This window comes from Peromyscus californicus, unplaced genomic scaffold (assembly GCF_007827085.1).
Source record: "Peromyscus californicus insignis strain IS unplaced genomic scaffold, ASM782708v3 Scaffold_9__1_contigs__length_137607984, whole genome shotgun sequence".
In the NCBI taxonomy this organism is placed as follows: domain Eukaryota; kingdom Metazoa; phylum Chordata; class Mammalia; order Rodentia; family Cricetidae; genus Peromyscus; species Peromyscus californicus.
Genome location: NW_026294617.1, coordinates 72,865,877 through 72,882,192, shown reverse-complemented (window position 1 = coordinate 72,882,192; position 16,316 = coordinate 72,865,877). Strand labels below are relative to the sequence as shown.

Below are 16,316 nucleotides of genomic sequence, written 5' to 3'. Positions count from 1 at the left end.
AGAGAGATGCTCCTGAGCAACGGCGGCAACCTGTGGGGTATGGGCAAGGATGGGGAGGAGACTGGCAGCTTAGGTGGGGTAAATGTCTGGAAGTTTTTTGTTTTTGTTTTCCAGGGGTGGGGGGATAAGAGGAAGCCCAGAGGAATTGGGAGTGGGGGGGACTCCTGTGCAAATGACTGAGGGGCTGGGGAAGCAGCAGAGTGAAAGGTAAGAGATGAGAGGCAGAAGAACTCAGTTCAGAGCAGGATAGGTTAGTAGGAAAAGGAAGGTAGCTTGAAGTGGTGGCTGAGGCCAGGGCAGTCAGGTCAAGTGTGACGGGGAAAGTGGGTAGAAGCACTAGAATTAGCAGAGGAGGAGACTGGAAAGACCAGGAGGCTGAAGATGGGCGTTTTCCCCATGAGGATACCCAAGAGCTTCCTGCTGTTCCTTTCCTCTTGCCCCCCCCCCCCCCCCCCGCCCCAGTGAAGAAGAGTGTTCTAAAGGGGAAATGGAAACCCCCTGAGAAACCCTCCCCAACCTGAGTCTTGAGGTGGGCTCAACTTCCTAAAAGTTCTAAGTTCCAGGCAATTCAACCTGAGGCAGCCCAGGCCCTGGGCCCCCCAGCCGCACCTTGCTGCATGATCTCCACAATCTGCACCACCTTGTCCATATGCTTCCGAGCAGCAATCAACCCTTGCAGCATGAGCATCTTGTAGTAGTTGAACATGTCGCCGTTCAGGCCGCCCATTACCTGAAAGTGAGTCGAGAGTATGCACAGGAATTCTGGTGGGCCTCCTAGAACTAACTTAAGGCAATCATGGTAGATTTCACTATTTTCACAAGAAAGCTCCTAGGAAATCCTGCCTCAAACTGACTTACTGCCATTTCTGTTCTGTTCCTTCCTTATTTGGGGGAGCCCATCAGCTCTTCCTCTCAGGAAGAACACAGTGACCCCTGGAAGCACCTCTTTTTTGACTCACATCCACAAACTCAGTGGTCAGCTTAAAGGCTGATGTCTCGAAGCCCAGGTTTCGGGGTGAGCTGGAGAGAATGAAGCCAAAGTCGATGTGGATGATGTGACCTTCTGCGTCCAGAAGGATGTTCCCATTGTGTCTGAGGAAGGGGAGGAGGAAGAGGCAACAGTAAGTTTGGCTTAGGTAGCTCTCAAGCTGCAACACTGGCCTCACCATACGGGACAGGGAAGGCCCCAGCCATGTTTCCTGTTGTTTACAAGTCTGGGTCAATTTCCTAGGACCTAAAGCTAGCAACAAAAAGGAAGTCAGAAAACTACAAAGAAAAACTGGGTATGAAATTCAATTATCAGCTTAATAAAAATAGTTTAAAGATTATCAGAGGGCTGAGCATGTAGCTTTGTTGGTAGAGTGCTTGCCTATCATGCAGGAAGTCGTGGTTCCTAGCTTTGTCCCTAACAACATAAACTGAATGTGAATAATGGCACTTGCCTATAATTTCAGCACTTAGGAGGTGGAGGCTGGAGGAGCCTGAGTTGAGGGTCATCCTCAAATACAAAGAGTTTGAGGCCAGACTGCAATACATGCTAATTTCCCAAAAATTATACTTCTAGTACCCAAACTTGAACTTGACTTAGTAGTAAACACAGATGTCTCCAGTAGCTAGCTGTCTAAATAGGGGGAAGCCCTCATTCAGCATCAATTTACCTGTTTTATTTTTTTGAGACAGGGTCTCACTATATAGCCCCAGCTGGTCTGGTACTCACTCGGTAGACCAAATTGGCCTCAAACTACAGAGTCACCTGCTTCTGCCTCCTGAGTGCTGGGATTATTTTAATTTTTAATCATACCACTGTAGAACCAAAGCCCTATCAGTACGGAACACCAATTAGAAGCAAGCAGGATGAGTATAACTTATTTTGTATTTGTGTGTATCCATGTTCATGTGGATATACACATGTGCAGGCCAGAGGTCAACCTAAGGCATTGTTCCTTAGAAGCCATCTACTTTTTTTTTGAGAGACGGGGTCTTACTACGTAGCCCTGCCTGGCTGGTCTGTACTCATTAAACTGACCTCAGACTTTTTAGAGATCCACCTGCCTCTGCATCCTAAATACTGGAATTCCTAGAGCAGCCTTGGCCAGGGAATCCTTTGGTGTCTGCTTGTGCTGTCACACCTGGCTTTTTAATGTGGGTTCTGGGGACTGAACTCAGGTCCTCTTGATTTTATAGCAATAACTTTATGGACTGAACTATCTCCCCAGTTCCCCTCCCTCCACCTTTTTTTTTTTTAAAGAACTGTTACACTGCAGCCTAGGCTGGTCTGGAACTTACTATTGTGACTCATGGCAGTCCTGCCTCAGCATCCCAAATGCTAAGATTTATACAACTGAGCCATCATGTCTGGCTGAGAAGAGTTTAAGTATACAACAACAATGTGGGGGCAGATCACTTACATAAAGAACCTTAGGAGAAGTATACTACAGGCCAGCTGCAGGGAAGAAGAGTTAAGGGGATAAATCCCAGGTCTTTGTGAGTCCCACATTAATGGCTAGGAAGAACAATTAACATGCTAAGCATGTGAGGCCTGGCCTATTCTGCATAACCAGCCTTCCACTATGAATAGAAGCTTTGTTAGGCTGAGCACTCAGGCCCCATCTGAGGGCCATCTTGTCTGAGTTGGTTAGGCTGGCTCAAAGAGGAGGGGTGCAAAGAGCACGACCACCTGAGTCCTTCCAGCTGTGGAAAGCACTGACAAAGTAGCATGCCCACACCATCCAGAGAGCCAGAGCAAACAGATGACCCCCAGCCCAGCCCCCAATGTCCCAAAGCCAGGAATAGGCAGTTTCTCTCATTCTCTTAACTACCAGGGATGGCTTCTACCTGGAAAGCTGCCTTAGGGCTCCTTTGTAAATGAAGGGTTTTTGTTTTGTTTTTAATTGTCTTAATTTTCTGTTTTCTTATGTCTTGACAGTGACATTTTTGGGGATAAATTAAACAGTGCATTCCTATTTCACCGTTTAAAACTCAGAACATAACGAATTCCACTTATTGGAAATTCATGCTATTAGAAATCCCCGAAGCACACTTAATAAAAGGAGGTACGTTTCTTGGTTGCACCAGTGCAGTGGACATGCTCTTTCAGTTCCCCCAAGTGATGGTTTTGTCAGATTTCCCTCCAGACCTACTAAGATCTTAATGCAGGAATAATAGAGTGCACATTTTCTAGAAATAAAAGGAGGAAGTGAATCTTAACAAATAATATATGAAAATTATTGTTTTGGCCCAAATAGGTCCCACCGTTGTTGAGCTAACTTTCCCCTCATAGGCAGAGAGACCCATAACTGCACCAGTACCGAAAGCTGGTTACCTCTTTGTAGCCTCAGCTATGAATGAGAAAAACTTTCCATATTCAAGCTATAAACATGGAATGTGACCTGAAAAATAAGTCCATATGCCTTTGCTGCTTTTTGTTTTTTATTCTGAGACAGTCTCATTACCCAAGCTGGTCTGGAACATATGAGGATGACCTTGAACTTCTGATCTTCCTTCTGCTATCTCCCAAGTGTGTGCCAGTATGCCTGGTTTTATGGGATGCTGGAGACTGAACCCTGGTCTTTATGTATTTTAGATAAACTCTACCAACTGAGCTACATTCTCAGTCTTCCCCAGCCCACCCCCCTTTTTAAAAAGCAGTGTTGGGGAGATGGCTCAGCAGTAAAGATCACTGGCTGCTCTTCAAAGGACCAAGGTTTGATTCCCAGCACCCATGTGGCAGCTCACTGTAACTCCAGTTCCAGGGGATCTGACACCCTCTTCTGGCCTTTGTGGACACCAGGTACGAACATGGTGTGCAGACATACTTGCAGGCAAAACACACATAAAATAAAAATGTAATAAAAAATAAGCTCGGGCCGGGCGGTGGTGGCGCACGCCTTTAATCCCAGCACTCGGGAGGCAGAGCCAGGCGGATCTCTGTGAGTTCGAGGCCAGCCTGGTCTCCAAAGCAAGTTCCAGGAAAGGCGCAAAGCTACACAGAGAAACCCTGTCTCGAAAAACCAAAAAAAAAAAAACAAAAAAAAAAAATAAGCTCTGGCAAATTCTATTAAAGAAAAAATTGGAACGGCTTACTCTTCCTGGGCTTGTTGTGGCAGGCTTATATTGATATTAAAAATCACCTGATTGGTGGCAGTGCATACTCTGTAGCATATTCTGCATGCTATGCCCAAATATTATTGCCACTGTAGTGATAGACGAGTTTTGGCTAACATGGCACAGTCCTCTATTTCAGACTTACTTAAAGCAGGATAGTTGTTGGTGAGGATGACCAATTTTGCTTTGTCTTGTGAGACCATGTTAAATGTGTGTGATTTTTTTGTTTGTTTCTCTCTGTAACAGCTCTGGATGTCCTAAAACTTACTTTGTAGACCAGGCTGGCCTTGAACTCAGAGATCTGCCTGCCTCTGCCTCCGGACTCCTGGGATTAAAGGCGTGCGCCACTGCTGCTTGGCGAGTGTGTGTGATTTTATAATAAGTTGGAGCCTAGGCCTACAGTTGATGAACACCAACAACTTTCTTTTCTTTATAGCCTCCATCTTGTGAGATGATTCCCAGTATTTTCTTTTCTTTTGTAAAAAATTCCCTATGTAGCTAGGATGATCTTTAACATCCTGCCTGTACCTCCCAATGTTAATGTGTTAAATGGGAGATCAAACCCAGAGCATTGTGCATGCTAAGCAAAGCATTCTTCAGCCTGAGCTACAACACCAACTCACATCCATTCTTTTTTAAGTTAGTAGGAATAGTTCATCAGGGGCTGGAGAGATGGTTCAGCAGTGAAGAGCACTGGTTGTTCTTCCAGAGGACCCAGGTTCAATTCCCAGCACCCACATAGTGGTTAACAACCATCTTTAACTCTGTTCTCAAGGGATCTGATGCTATCTGGCTCTGTTGGGCACACTGTGCATGGTGCACAGACATACATGCAGGTAAAACTCGTACATTGGGGGAAAAACGGTCAGCAACTTCCTGCCACACCAAAGGGACAGACTTTCATCCAAACATTTTCTTTTGGTAGTGTTATTTATTATGTGTTTTATTATTTTTACATATCAGTTTCTAAAGTGAAATTCCTTGGATCTAACTAGTGCTAGCTTCCCTGTTCCTCACTTACTCAGTCCTGTAGCTGAGCCCTGGGCTTCAAAATCCTGGGTTCAAAATCCCGAAGCTCAGGACAGTCTAAAGCTTGCCATCAAGATCCTTATGGTTACACTCCTACAGCTCTCTCTCTCTCTCTCTCTCTCTCTCTCTCTCTCTCTCTCTCTCTCTCTCACACACACACACACACACACACACACACACACACACACACAGCCCTTCTTACTTGGTAGGCCTGGCAGGGTGGAATGACCATAGGCTCCCAAAGCTACTACTGACCCTTAGCTTCCTCGTGAGGGAGCACTCACTTCACAAGGTTTTCACTTAATGTAGTGAGGCCATGGTCATATGTGGTATACAGTCACTAAATAGATAATGCTAGATTCCGAGAAGCTGCTTGCCTGACTAATGTTAATGGGTTGCCGTGTCACTGGAAGCCCTGGCTGTCACATTTCTTTCTAAAATTTATTTTTTTTAGTGTTACCATGTGTGTATATTTGTATGTGTGCACATGCTACAGAACATGTCAGGGTGTGCGTGTGGAGGTCAGTTGACAACTCTGGAGTTGGTTCCAGGGACTGAGCAATAGCTTTAACCACTAAGCCAACTTGCCAGGGAGAGCTGCAACCAACAGGAGCATTCAGGCCCCAGACCTCAAACCACTTGCCTGGAGATACTAAGACTGCAGAGCATAGGTAGTGCCATTATCAGTGCTTCACCTATGTGAAGACGACGGGCTTCGTAAAGATCATGTGGTAGTGAACGAGATGACAGTCTAGGCAGAACAAGAGATACTTAAAGACTGTGCAAACTGGGGACTGGAGAGATGACTCACTGTTAAGGGCACTGGCTGCTCCTCCAGAGGATGAGTTACTTTTTAGCACACATGGAGGCTTATAGCCACCTGTAACTCCAGTCCCAGAGGATCCCATGCTCTCTTACGGCTTCCACTGGCACTAGGCATACACATACATGCAGGAAAAACACCCATACACATAAAAAACAAAAGTTTGGGAAATCAGGTTGGAATGAGAAGAAAGGAAAGCTTGTGACTGGGGATTTCAAGTTTATCTCCATGGTCTCCCTCATCCTTTCCTTTCTGTTTTGAGTCACTGACTACCTTTGTGCCAGGCTCCATTATCTTCTGCTTTCTTGTTAAGGACACAGTCACACTAACCTTCAATTCACCCACAGCACCATATGGCATCTACAGATCAGAACATATCATTCCTATCCTGCAAAATAAAATTCTTGCCCATCATGGTAACAAAGGCCTTTAATCCCAATACTCAGGAGGCAGAGGCAGGAAGATCTCTGTGAGTTCAAGACCAGCCTGGTTTATATATCAAGTTCCAGGAACTCAGGGATACATAAAATGACCCTTTCTCAAAAGACAAAAACAAAACCCCCCCAAACTCTTCAGTCTCATAATGAAGGACTGGTGTCATTGCCTGCTACCCGAGGTTTGATCCCAATGGAACGTTTCCTCCTCTTTCCTCCACAGGGGAGATCTGCCCGTGTTCTCCCTCACCCTTTCTCTACTCCTTCAAGTCTTTCCTCCGTCCTCTGCTTCTGTCCCCATTTCCGCCAGCACTCATCAGTCTGCCTCTTTGGCTTAATGTCACACAAACAAATCTTTCCTAAAAAAGATGCTGTTTCATCAGCTGAGGAGCTACATGTGAAGGAAGGGATGAAGGGCACAAGCCACTTACCTGTCCTTGACTTGCAACAGGTAGCAGACCAAGCAGTAGCCAGCACAACTTTGCACAAAATTGCGCTGGGCACTGAGGAATGCCTCAGTGGTATAACTGCCATGTTCCTGTAGGAAGTAATCGAGCAAGGAGAGCTGTGACTGTTTCTTCACCTGGTGGATGGACACAGCGTTGACGACTGGTTCAATCATGCCGCTGTCGGCTGAGATCACAAGAATCTTATATGGCTTGATCCAGAGAGGCACTCGCTCCTGCTCCCAAATGGACTGTGAAGAGACACAAAGGCACCAAGAGTGGCTCATCTGTCTCCACACCAGAGAAGAATAAATAAAATTTCCTTCTCCTCAACCTCTCCCTTGGTATCTTGAAGAACATTAAGCAAGACTCACTGACCTACTAAGAACCAGGAAGTTTTTTGAGACAGGGACTCATATAGCCCAGGCTAGCCTTGAATTCCTGATCCCCATCTCCACTTTACACATTCTAGGATTACAGGTGTATGCAACCACAAATAATAGAACCAGGAAGTTTGAAAAGGAAGTCCAGGGCCTGGCAAAGGGAGAAAACTACACATAGAGGTTAATGTAAGTTTGAATAAAAAAAAAATAAAAAATTTAAGGGGCAAAGAAAGCATCTCTAGAAAATGAAAATATGGAGCTGGAGAGATGGCTCAGTGGTTGAGAGCACTGGCTGCTCTTCCAGAGGACCTGGGTTCCATTCCCAGCACCCACATGACAGCTCACAACTGTAACTCCAGTTCCAGAGCTGCTGACACCCTCACACAGACATACATGCAGGCAAAACGCCAATGCACATAAAATAAAAATAAATTATAAAAATGAAAATACTACTGGATGTAGTGGCATAAGCCTGTATTTCCAATATGTGGAAGGCAGAGGCAGGAGGATCAGGAGTTTGAGGTCAATGTTTACAAGTGAGAGTCAGCAGTCAACCTGAGCTACATGAGATCCTGTCTCAAAAACAAAAAATGCAAGTACTTAAGTCATGTGTCACATACTGTAACCCTAGTATTGGGAAGCTGAGGGAGGAGGTAGTGGGGTGTGGTACAAGGACAGTTGACACTGGCTGAGAGTACAGAGGGTACAAAGCAAGGAACATCTGGCTGAGGCTATAAGTGAGATCCTTTCTAAAAACAAAATCAAAAACAGGACAAAGTTCAAGCCACCTCTACCCCTCAAAAATCCTACAAACAATCCAGTCGGTGTTGGCACACACCTTTAGTCCCAGCACTTGGGAGGCAGAGGCAGGTGGATCTCTGAATTTGAGGCCAGCCTGGTCTACAGAGCAAGTTCCAGGACAGCCAAGGCTACACAGAGAAACCCTTGTCTCGAAAAACCAAAAGAAAAAAAAAAAAAAGAAACAAAAACTACAAATATTACAAAGCACTGGATTGAACACGTGAAGCCTCTTGCAGGTCACCAACCCAGGCAGACCAGGTGATCAGTATCTCAACACAGTATAGCCAGGCCCAGCAGTTCACACCTGTAATCCTATTACTCAAGCTGAGGTATGAGGATTGTCATGAATTCAAGGCCAGCCTGGACTACATAATGAGTTCCAGGTAAACCTGAACTACAGAGTGAGACCTTGTCTCAAAAAGACAAAGCAAAGGCTAGAGAGATGGCTCAGGGGTTAAGAGCACTTCCTGCTCTTGCTTAGGATTTGAGTTCAGTTCCTACCACCCATGTGGCTTCTCACAACTGTAACTCTAGTTCCTGGGGGATCGGACACCCTGTTATGGTCTCTATGGATACTGTACACATACATGCATGGAAAACACCCATACACACGAATAAAAACGAATAAATATTTTTAAAAAAAGACAAAACAAAACCCAAATGCTTGAGCACAGAATAAATCCATCCATCCCAGATCATTTGGGAAGTTCTGATTTCAGGCACAAACCTAAAGCCCAGTGGTGCACGCATACAACCCAGCACTTGGGAGGTGAGGGCAGAAGGATCAAGAGCGCAAGGCCACCTTTGCTATAACTGGGTTTGAAGCTAGCCTGAACCACGTGAGACCCTATGTGAAATCACACTCCTCAGTCAAAAAAAGAAACTGACATTCAGTGGTCAGAACAGAGCAGATGTAGCTCCAGAAAGAACCAACAGAGGCCGCCCTAGAGCTCTGCATCATGTGGCTGTGGTTCTCTGGGGAAAGACGAGCCAGTTTCAGTTTAACTTTCCCATTCAGACCTGGGTAGAGAGCTCCCCGAGAAAGCCTGTGTGGTCCCTGGAGCGCTGGGCTTGCACCCAGTTTTTCACTGCCCCTTTCCCTGTGCGTCTTTGTTTCCTTTCCTCACCTGCAGCTGCTTCAACACCTGGAAAGCCAGCAGCTCCTGCCGAAGGTCATCTCCACACTTGACAATGACTGACAGGAGCCGCCAATTGGGAAGATGGCCATAGGGGGAGCCTTCTCTGATCCTCCTATGAAGAAAGAAGTGCCAGGGTGACGCCAGGATAAGGACTCAGACAGCAGTGGAAGTCTCATGGAGTGTTTAGAGGTGAAAGGCATTGGGGAGGATGAAGTAAGCACCTGAAGATGCCTTGGAGCTCTGAGAGGAGTACCGAGACTACTCTCTACCCTCTACCCTCCTCACCGCACTTTCTCCTGCCAGGGCTCTTTGAGGGCGACTGCAGAAGGGTCTTCGGGGTCTCGTTTGAAGGCTGTGGGAGTGTGAGCCAGCTGTTCTGAAAGGCGCCGTCTAGCAGGAAGAAAATACACAATTTATTTGGAAGAGTTATTTCAGAGCTGCAATGCCTTTGTCCCCTTTTCCTTGCCACTGTTCCTAGAAGCATAATCAACAGCACTATTTTGCTAACCTGGTAGTTTGTGATCATGCAAAGAACCTGGCTTTCTTCATTCCTTTATCCCAATATTGATTCAGAAAGGGTATGACTCCAGAATCTGCACGTCCAATAAGGTCTCCTCTCTCCCCTCAAAGTGAAGGATACAATTTTGAGATCTCATTTTGATTCTTGGTTTTGGGTTTTTTCGTGGTGCTGGGAACTGAACCCAGGGCCTTGCACATGCTAGTCAAGTGCAACTTTGAGAAGCGATGCTTAAATGCCCTCTGAGGCACTGTCTTCTTTTTGGAACTCTCTTAAAATATCATTTCTTTTTGTAGTAGCTCAAGCAATGCCTCTATTGCACCTTGACTGCCTCAAGTATGGTGGCCCGAGGATAAGGACAGAATAATGAGATAAAGGAGAAAGACACAGGCTGACAGCTGGTGACTGGACACAGGAAAGGGATAAAGCGACAAGCAGAGCCTGGAGAAGAGGTTAAATGAAGGCTGATGTGATCTGGCCATACCGGATGTCCCCTGCTGCAATGAACACAGGCTCCTTGCTCTCCTGGCTGGTGATGCTGTCCACCGAGAACTGGGAGATGTTGTCACAGCTGTTGGTATGCACTTCAGGGAGCTGGGAAGAGCAGGTCAGAGGTGCTAAACACAAGATCCCTCTTGCCCGCTGATCACTTGCCCTAACTGTGGCGTACAGGCCTACCGCTTCATTCCAGACTACTCCCAAAGCCACCGTGGTTCCACACCATTATGGCCTTCTGGAGTTATGGATCTCACAGTGGTGTTCTCAAAGTGTGAACTACTCCATCATAATTCATGGAGATGGGTAGGAAATGCAGATTCTCAGATCTCACCATCAGTCTAAATTGGAACTACTGGGAATGAAATCTAGAAGCTAGATTATAGCAAATTTTTCAGAATACCCCCAACACCCTCAAGTTTGTACACCATTGCCACAACTTTTGCAGAAATCGTAATTTTCGACCTCACATTGAAAGCCCCATATGATTAGGGATGTATTATTATCCTTTAGATTCTTCCAGACTAGATTTCTTTGACTAGTTCTTCAATTTTTTTGTTTTGTTTTTTCGAGGCAGGGTTTCTGTGTGTGTAACTCTGGCTGTCCTGAAATTTGCTCTGTAGCCCAGGCTGGCCTTGAACTCACAGATTTGCCTGCCTCTGCCTCTCAAGTGCTGGGATTAAAGGCATGCAACACCACCGCCCAGCTTTTTTTTCTTTTTTGAGACAGGGACTCACATTTCTCAGCCTGGCCTCAAATTCCTGCCTTCCCTGCTTCCACTTAGGTGCTGAGACGACAGATGAGCCTCCACATCCACCTTCATCTTTTCAGCCTGACCCTCTAACCCACTTCTCACTGTAATGCCTCTGCCAGGCTCAGCGATCCCAGCGCCAGCTAATCCACTTGTGCATCTTCATTTTTCTCCTTGAATCGCTATGTCTAACCTCAACTTGACTGTAAAAAGAGAGATCTGTCTTTTTCACCAAATGCTGCTACATAAAATCCTGCTCTGCTTGCCTTTCTATAACCCCAGAATGAAGCTGGAATTTCTTCCCACAGCCAACAGGACTGAATGAGTGCATGGCTTGTCAGGTCGTGTCAACCTCTCCAGCCTCATTCGTCACTGCTTCTCACCTCACACTACACATCCAATGCATACAAGGTTCTTTCAGTTCCTATCGTGGAACTGAAATCCATGCTCCATTTTCTCTTCCAGTCTTCGTACACATTCATTCCTCTGTCTGAATGTTCTTTGTTCTTCTAATTCCAACCATGCTTCAGGCCTCGGCTGAAAGACTACTTCCTCCAGGAAATCTTTTGACTCCCACCCCAAGTCTGGAGTAAGTACCAACTCTGGGTACTTCCATAATGTCTCATGCTCCCCACAACAGTGCAGATCACACCATATTACAACTACCAGCTGTCTGGTCTGATTCTCTGTTAGGTCATAAATTCCTTGCAGGTATAAGCCAAGTCTTGTTCAATAGCATACAGTACTCAGGTGTGGAATACAGAAAGCCCTCCATAAACTTTTTTTTTTTTAATTTTTCAAGAAAGGTACAGACTGGGCTCAAATTCTCTATGTAGCCAAGGCTTGCCTTAACCCCGAACCTTCTGCCTCAACCTTTCAGGTGCTGGGATTATAGCTGTGAGTCACTACACGCAGATATTAATATTTCTCTCTTTTTTAAATATTTATGTATATATGCGCACCATGTACATACAGTGTCCACAGAGGCCAGAAGAGGGCAGCTGGTCCTCTAAAACTGGAATTACAGACAGTTGTGAGTCACTACAAAGGTACTGGTAACTGAACCCAATTCTCTACAAGAGCAGTCAGTGCTCTTACTGTGAGCTATGTCTCCAGCCCCTTTACATATACAATTTATTTATTTTTGGTTTTTAGAAACAGGGTTTCTCTGTGTAACAGCCCTGGCTGTCCTGGAACTCACTTTGTAAACTGGGCTGTCCTCAAACTCAGAGACCTGCCTGCCTCTGCCTCCCGAGTGCACCACCACTGCCCAGTTCCCTTTATGTATTTGACTGAATGCACGCATGGCTTCTCAGTCTCTGCTGGTCAAAATCAACTTTATGTAGCAGGTGTCCATAAATGTTTTATTACACTTCCCTCCTCGCCTAGTCTAGATGTTCCTCCTTACATTCAATCTGAGCCCCTCCTGCAGGAGAACAAGCTTGAACCTATTCCAACCAGTTGTCCAGAGCTTCTCCTTCTCACACCCCTCACTCCCTACAACATTCATCTGGGTGCTCCACCCTCGGCTAACAAGTGTGTTATCCCAAATGTATTAAAAGCTCCTAGAGAACAGTGCTGGGCCCCAGGATTGTCTCCTTGGCGCTACCTCACCTCCACCTGTAGCTCGCCTATATCATCCACCGACCAGGCTTCATCATCATTGTCATAATTGGGCACTGTGCTGAAGCTGCCAGCCCGCTGCTCATGAGTGATACCACATTCAGGCAGGTTCTCTACGGACCGTGTGCTCCGAATTCGGTTCTCAGGAATCCGGGCAGGAACACTAGTTGTGTCGAAGTTTTCACATTCAAGAACTTCCACGTAGATCAGGTAGGGAGCCTGGGTGGGTGGGTGGGGGAAGACAGCATTTGCCACTACCTCCCCGTCTAAATTTCATTGACATAGTTCTTTTTTTTCCAACCCTCAACAGCAGTCCCTTATGACTGTGAACAACATGCACAGGTAGGAACTTGTGATACCACCTGCATAAAACATTTGGGGAAAGGGTACTGTAAAGGCTTCTAAGCTTATCATCAGGGCTTCAAATGCACATGTACAATTTGGAAAACTGTTCCAACTGTCAATGGCAATTGAAGCTCTGTGGGCTTATGGTAAAGTCAGGGCCCAGGGAAGTAGACACCAAAAACTGGATAAAGCGATATGTGTCCCAAGGAGAATCCTAATTTTCAATACTTCCTCTGAGAGGAGAATCTGAACCATGAGCACCATCATTCCTGTAAGCAGACAAACACAGCTTATTTTTTCTAGTATGAATTGGGCATATTTCTTTCCTTTCCACCCACTTTGATCAAAAAAGTCTTATAAAAAATGTCCCTTTACCCACATGGTGGTTGTACCTGGATAGCCTGAAAGTCAGAGAGGCTGGAAGTTTGCAAGAACTTCTCAAAGGAGGACAAGGAATGGGTGGGAAGCCATTCTCCTCAAGGATGGCATGAGATAAACTGGAATTGGGCTACTTTGGCCCATAAAAGCAAAACCCAAGAAGTCAGGCAGGAGGGTTCTTGGGTTCTGAGCATCACAGGAGCAATGAGGTAGAGTCACGGTTAACACATGCACCATAAACTAAAAAGTCTCCAGCATGCTGGTAGGGAAAAAAGCCTGAGGAATCAAGGGAATGCAGTCAGATGAAGGGAAGGGTCTAGGCCAGAACCCACTTACCTTGTCCTTGGAATTGAGGACAACAGCTTGTGTGTGGGGCACACGGACCACGTGGTGGTCAAAGCCAGCAGTGGGCAGCCAGACTCGGGCAGGGAGTTTATGGTTAAGCAGGGAGAGCTCTGAGATCAGCCTTTGTGTTTTCTGCTCTTTAGTGGGGAGCGTGGCTAGCCGTTTGCCGATTGCCATCAAGGACTTGATAAATTCTCGTTCAGGGGCCAGCCGGACAGGCTACAGAGGGTTGGGATGAAACGAAAGATGGTAAAGATGACATTGGAAAAGCAGCCTATCCCTCTTATTTGCTTCTGGCCAGGGCCTCAGTATTTAAAGAACCCAGGAAAGGGGCTACCTTTGGCCATGGTAGGAATTTCCACCCTCCACCTCCTCTCAGCTTGAACTGGGAAGAACCAACACATTCCCTTCTCTGAGCTACTTCCTAGGGACCCAAGATGGCCTGAACTCAGCACACTGGGATAGACCATTTTTTCTTGGACTTGAGTCCTTCCTCAAAGACTGCCCTAAGCCTTTGATGCAGGCAAGGGGACAAGGTCTAGAGAGGCCACCCAGTACCTCAGACAGAAGAGCTCATACTCATCTCAAGACCAGGGTTATCCCTTCTCCTGTCTGGGCCCTCAGGCTGGCTGTGCCAAAGGGCTCTGCCAGACCTCACAAGACTAGGAAAAGTGGCCTGAATCAGTATTTCCCCTTTCAAAGAAGAAAAAGGTTCTTCATCCTAAAACTTCTCTTGTTCTCCATGGCACATAACCCAGTTACCCCACATTCTCGTCAGGGCTAAGTACACAAGCAGGGGATGAGAAGAGAATGAGCAAACTGTATTAATGAGAGTATAACCAGGGGGAAAGAAAAGGCAGGGGGAGGGTGGTACACATAGGTGGATGGAGACAGCAATAGCTCCTTTTAGCCCTTGGTGGCCCTTCTGAAGGCCTGTCTCTAGTAATTCCTTCCTGGGTCCTCTTCCCCTGCCTTTCAGAGGCTAGGCTCCCCATTTTAGTTCCCTGTGATAGGCTTGGTTCCTCATGCCAGGTATTTCAGCAGTTCCTAGAATGGCCAAGGTAGGTTGGGGAGAAAGATGGACTCAGATAGACATGATGAAGAGCTCTCCTAGTCTAAGCCTGTCTACCACAAGGACCCTTTTTCAAGACAGCCACAAAGCTGGCCAGAGAGGTGTACACCTCTAATCCTAGCACCTTAAAAGTCAAGGCAAGGAAGATCACAAGTTGGAGGCCAGCGTGGGCTATAGAAAAGAACTTGATTCAAACAAACAAACCCCCTATATGCTGGGCATGGTGACTCACATTCTAGCTCTTGAGAGGCTGAGGCAGGAGGATTGCCACAAATTCCAAGCCAGCCTGAGTTAGTGATTACTAGGTCAGCCAAGACTTAAATACCAAGACCCTGAAAAACCAACAGATATTTACTACACAATTCCGTATTTCATCATGTCTCCTCAGATGTATAGAACAATGTCTCTTCTTATTCTTCCTTTCTGCTCTTCTTATTGAAATAGTATTTCACTTACCAGGCTTTTCTCTACTCCCCACTCCCCCTCCCCCCCTTTTTTTTTTTTTTTTTCGGTTTTTTGAGACAGGGTTTCCTCTATGTAACAGATCTGCCTGTCCTGGAACTTTGTAGACCAGGCTGGCCTCAGAACTCTCAGAGATCCACCTGCCTCTGCCTCCTGAGTGCTGGGAGTAAAGGTGTGCGCCACTGCCTGGCTTCTCTTTCTATTTCTTTGCTATTTTTGTTTGTTTGTTTTGTTTTTTGAGACAGGGTTTCTCTGTGTAGTTTTGGTGCCTGTCCTGGATCTCGCTCTGTAGCCCAGGCTGGCCTCGAACTCACAGAGATCCGCCTGGCTCTGCCTCCCGAGTGCTGGGATTGAAAAGGCATGCACCACAAGCACCGGCTTTTTTTTTTTTTAGACAAGGTCTTGCTATATAGACCAGGCTGGCCTTTTTTTTTTTTATTTTTATTTTTTTTGGTTTTTCGAGACAGGGTTTCTCTGTGTAGCTTTGCGCCTTTTCCTGGAACTCACTTGGTAGCCCAGGCTGGCCTCGAACTCACAGAGATCCGCCTGGCTCTGCCTCCCGAGTGCTGGGATTAAAGGCGTGCGCCACCACCGCCCGGCTCAGGCTGGCCTTTTAACTCACAGAGATCCTCCTCCTTCTACCTTCTCAGTGGTTGGATTAAAGATGTGTACCACTACACCAAGCCTGCTCACTGTTCTGATAGAGAATTTCTATCTTTACTGCTCAGACTACAAGAAAGAAAAAAGAAAAAAAAAGAACATCTTTTTTTTTTTTTTTTTTGAAATTAAGAACAAACTTTATTCAAGACTTCTTTTGTTAATGAAAGTTTTGTTTTGAGAATTTCATACATGAGTATACTATATTTATATCATTTCTACCCTTCCCATGTCCTCCTACTCCCTTTTGAATTCATCATCTCTTCTATAATAAAAATTATTTTTTTGAAAGTAGATTTATTCAGAGTTTGGACACACTGGGAGCAGAAAGACCCAGTTTCTTTCTACCTTTTCTGTAATAGTGTTACAGTATTATAAAAAAGATGAAACTACTGGGCATGGAAATTATTTTTGTTTTTGAGACAGGGTCTCACTGTGTAGCTCCAGCTACAGAGATCCACCTGCCTTTGCCTCCCAAGTGCTGAGATTAAAGGCACATACCACCACACCTG

General features: G+C 45.9%; 1 protein-coding gene and 1 long non-coding RNA gene across 5 annotated transcripts in view; one reads left to right on the top strand and one right to left on the bottom strand.

Annotated features, from left to right (window-relative positions):
- Window positions 1-16,316, bottom strand: part of Pi4kb (phosphatidylinositol 4-kinase beta) — a 34,557-nt gene that overhangs the window by 1,253 nt on the left and 16,988 nt on the right. For all 4 annotated transcript variants that reach the window (XM_052730964.1, XM_052730962.1, XM_052730963.1 and 1 more), the window contains 8 exons: window positions 13,605-13,832; window positions 12,537-12,764; window positions 10,161-10,270; window positions 9,445-9,549; window positions 9,148-9,271; window positions 6,822-7,087; window positions 960-1,092; window positions 610-730 (listed from right to left, as the gene is read on the bottom strand). In XM_052730964.1, coding sequence (XP_052586924.1) covers window positions 610-730; window positions 960-1,092; window positions 6,822-7,087; window positions 9,148-9,271; window positions 9,445-9,549; window positions 10,161-10,270; window positions 12,537-12,764; window positions 13,605-13,832 — 1,315 coding nt within the window. The remainder of the gene's footprint in view (window positions 1-609; window positions 731-959; window positions 1,093-6,821; window positions 7,088-9,147; window positions 9,272-9,444; window positions 9,550-10,160; window positions 10,271-12,536; window positions 12,765-13,604; window positions 13,833-16,316) is intronic.
- Window positions 1,008-4,461, top strand: LOC128105685 (uncharacterized). The gene is made up of 2 exons (XR_008216446.1): window positions 1,008-1,121; window positions 2,927-4,461. It is a non-coding gene; the product is annotated as an uncharacterized LOC128105685 (long non-coding RNA).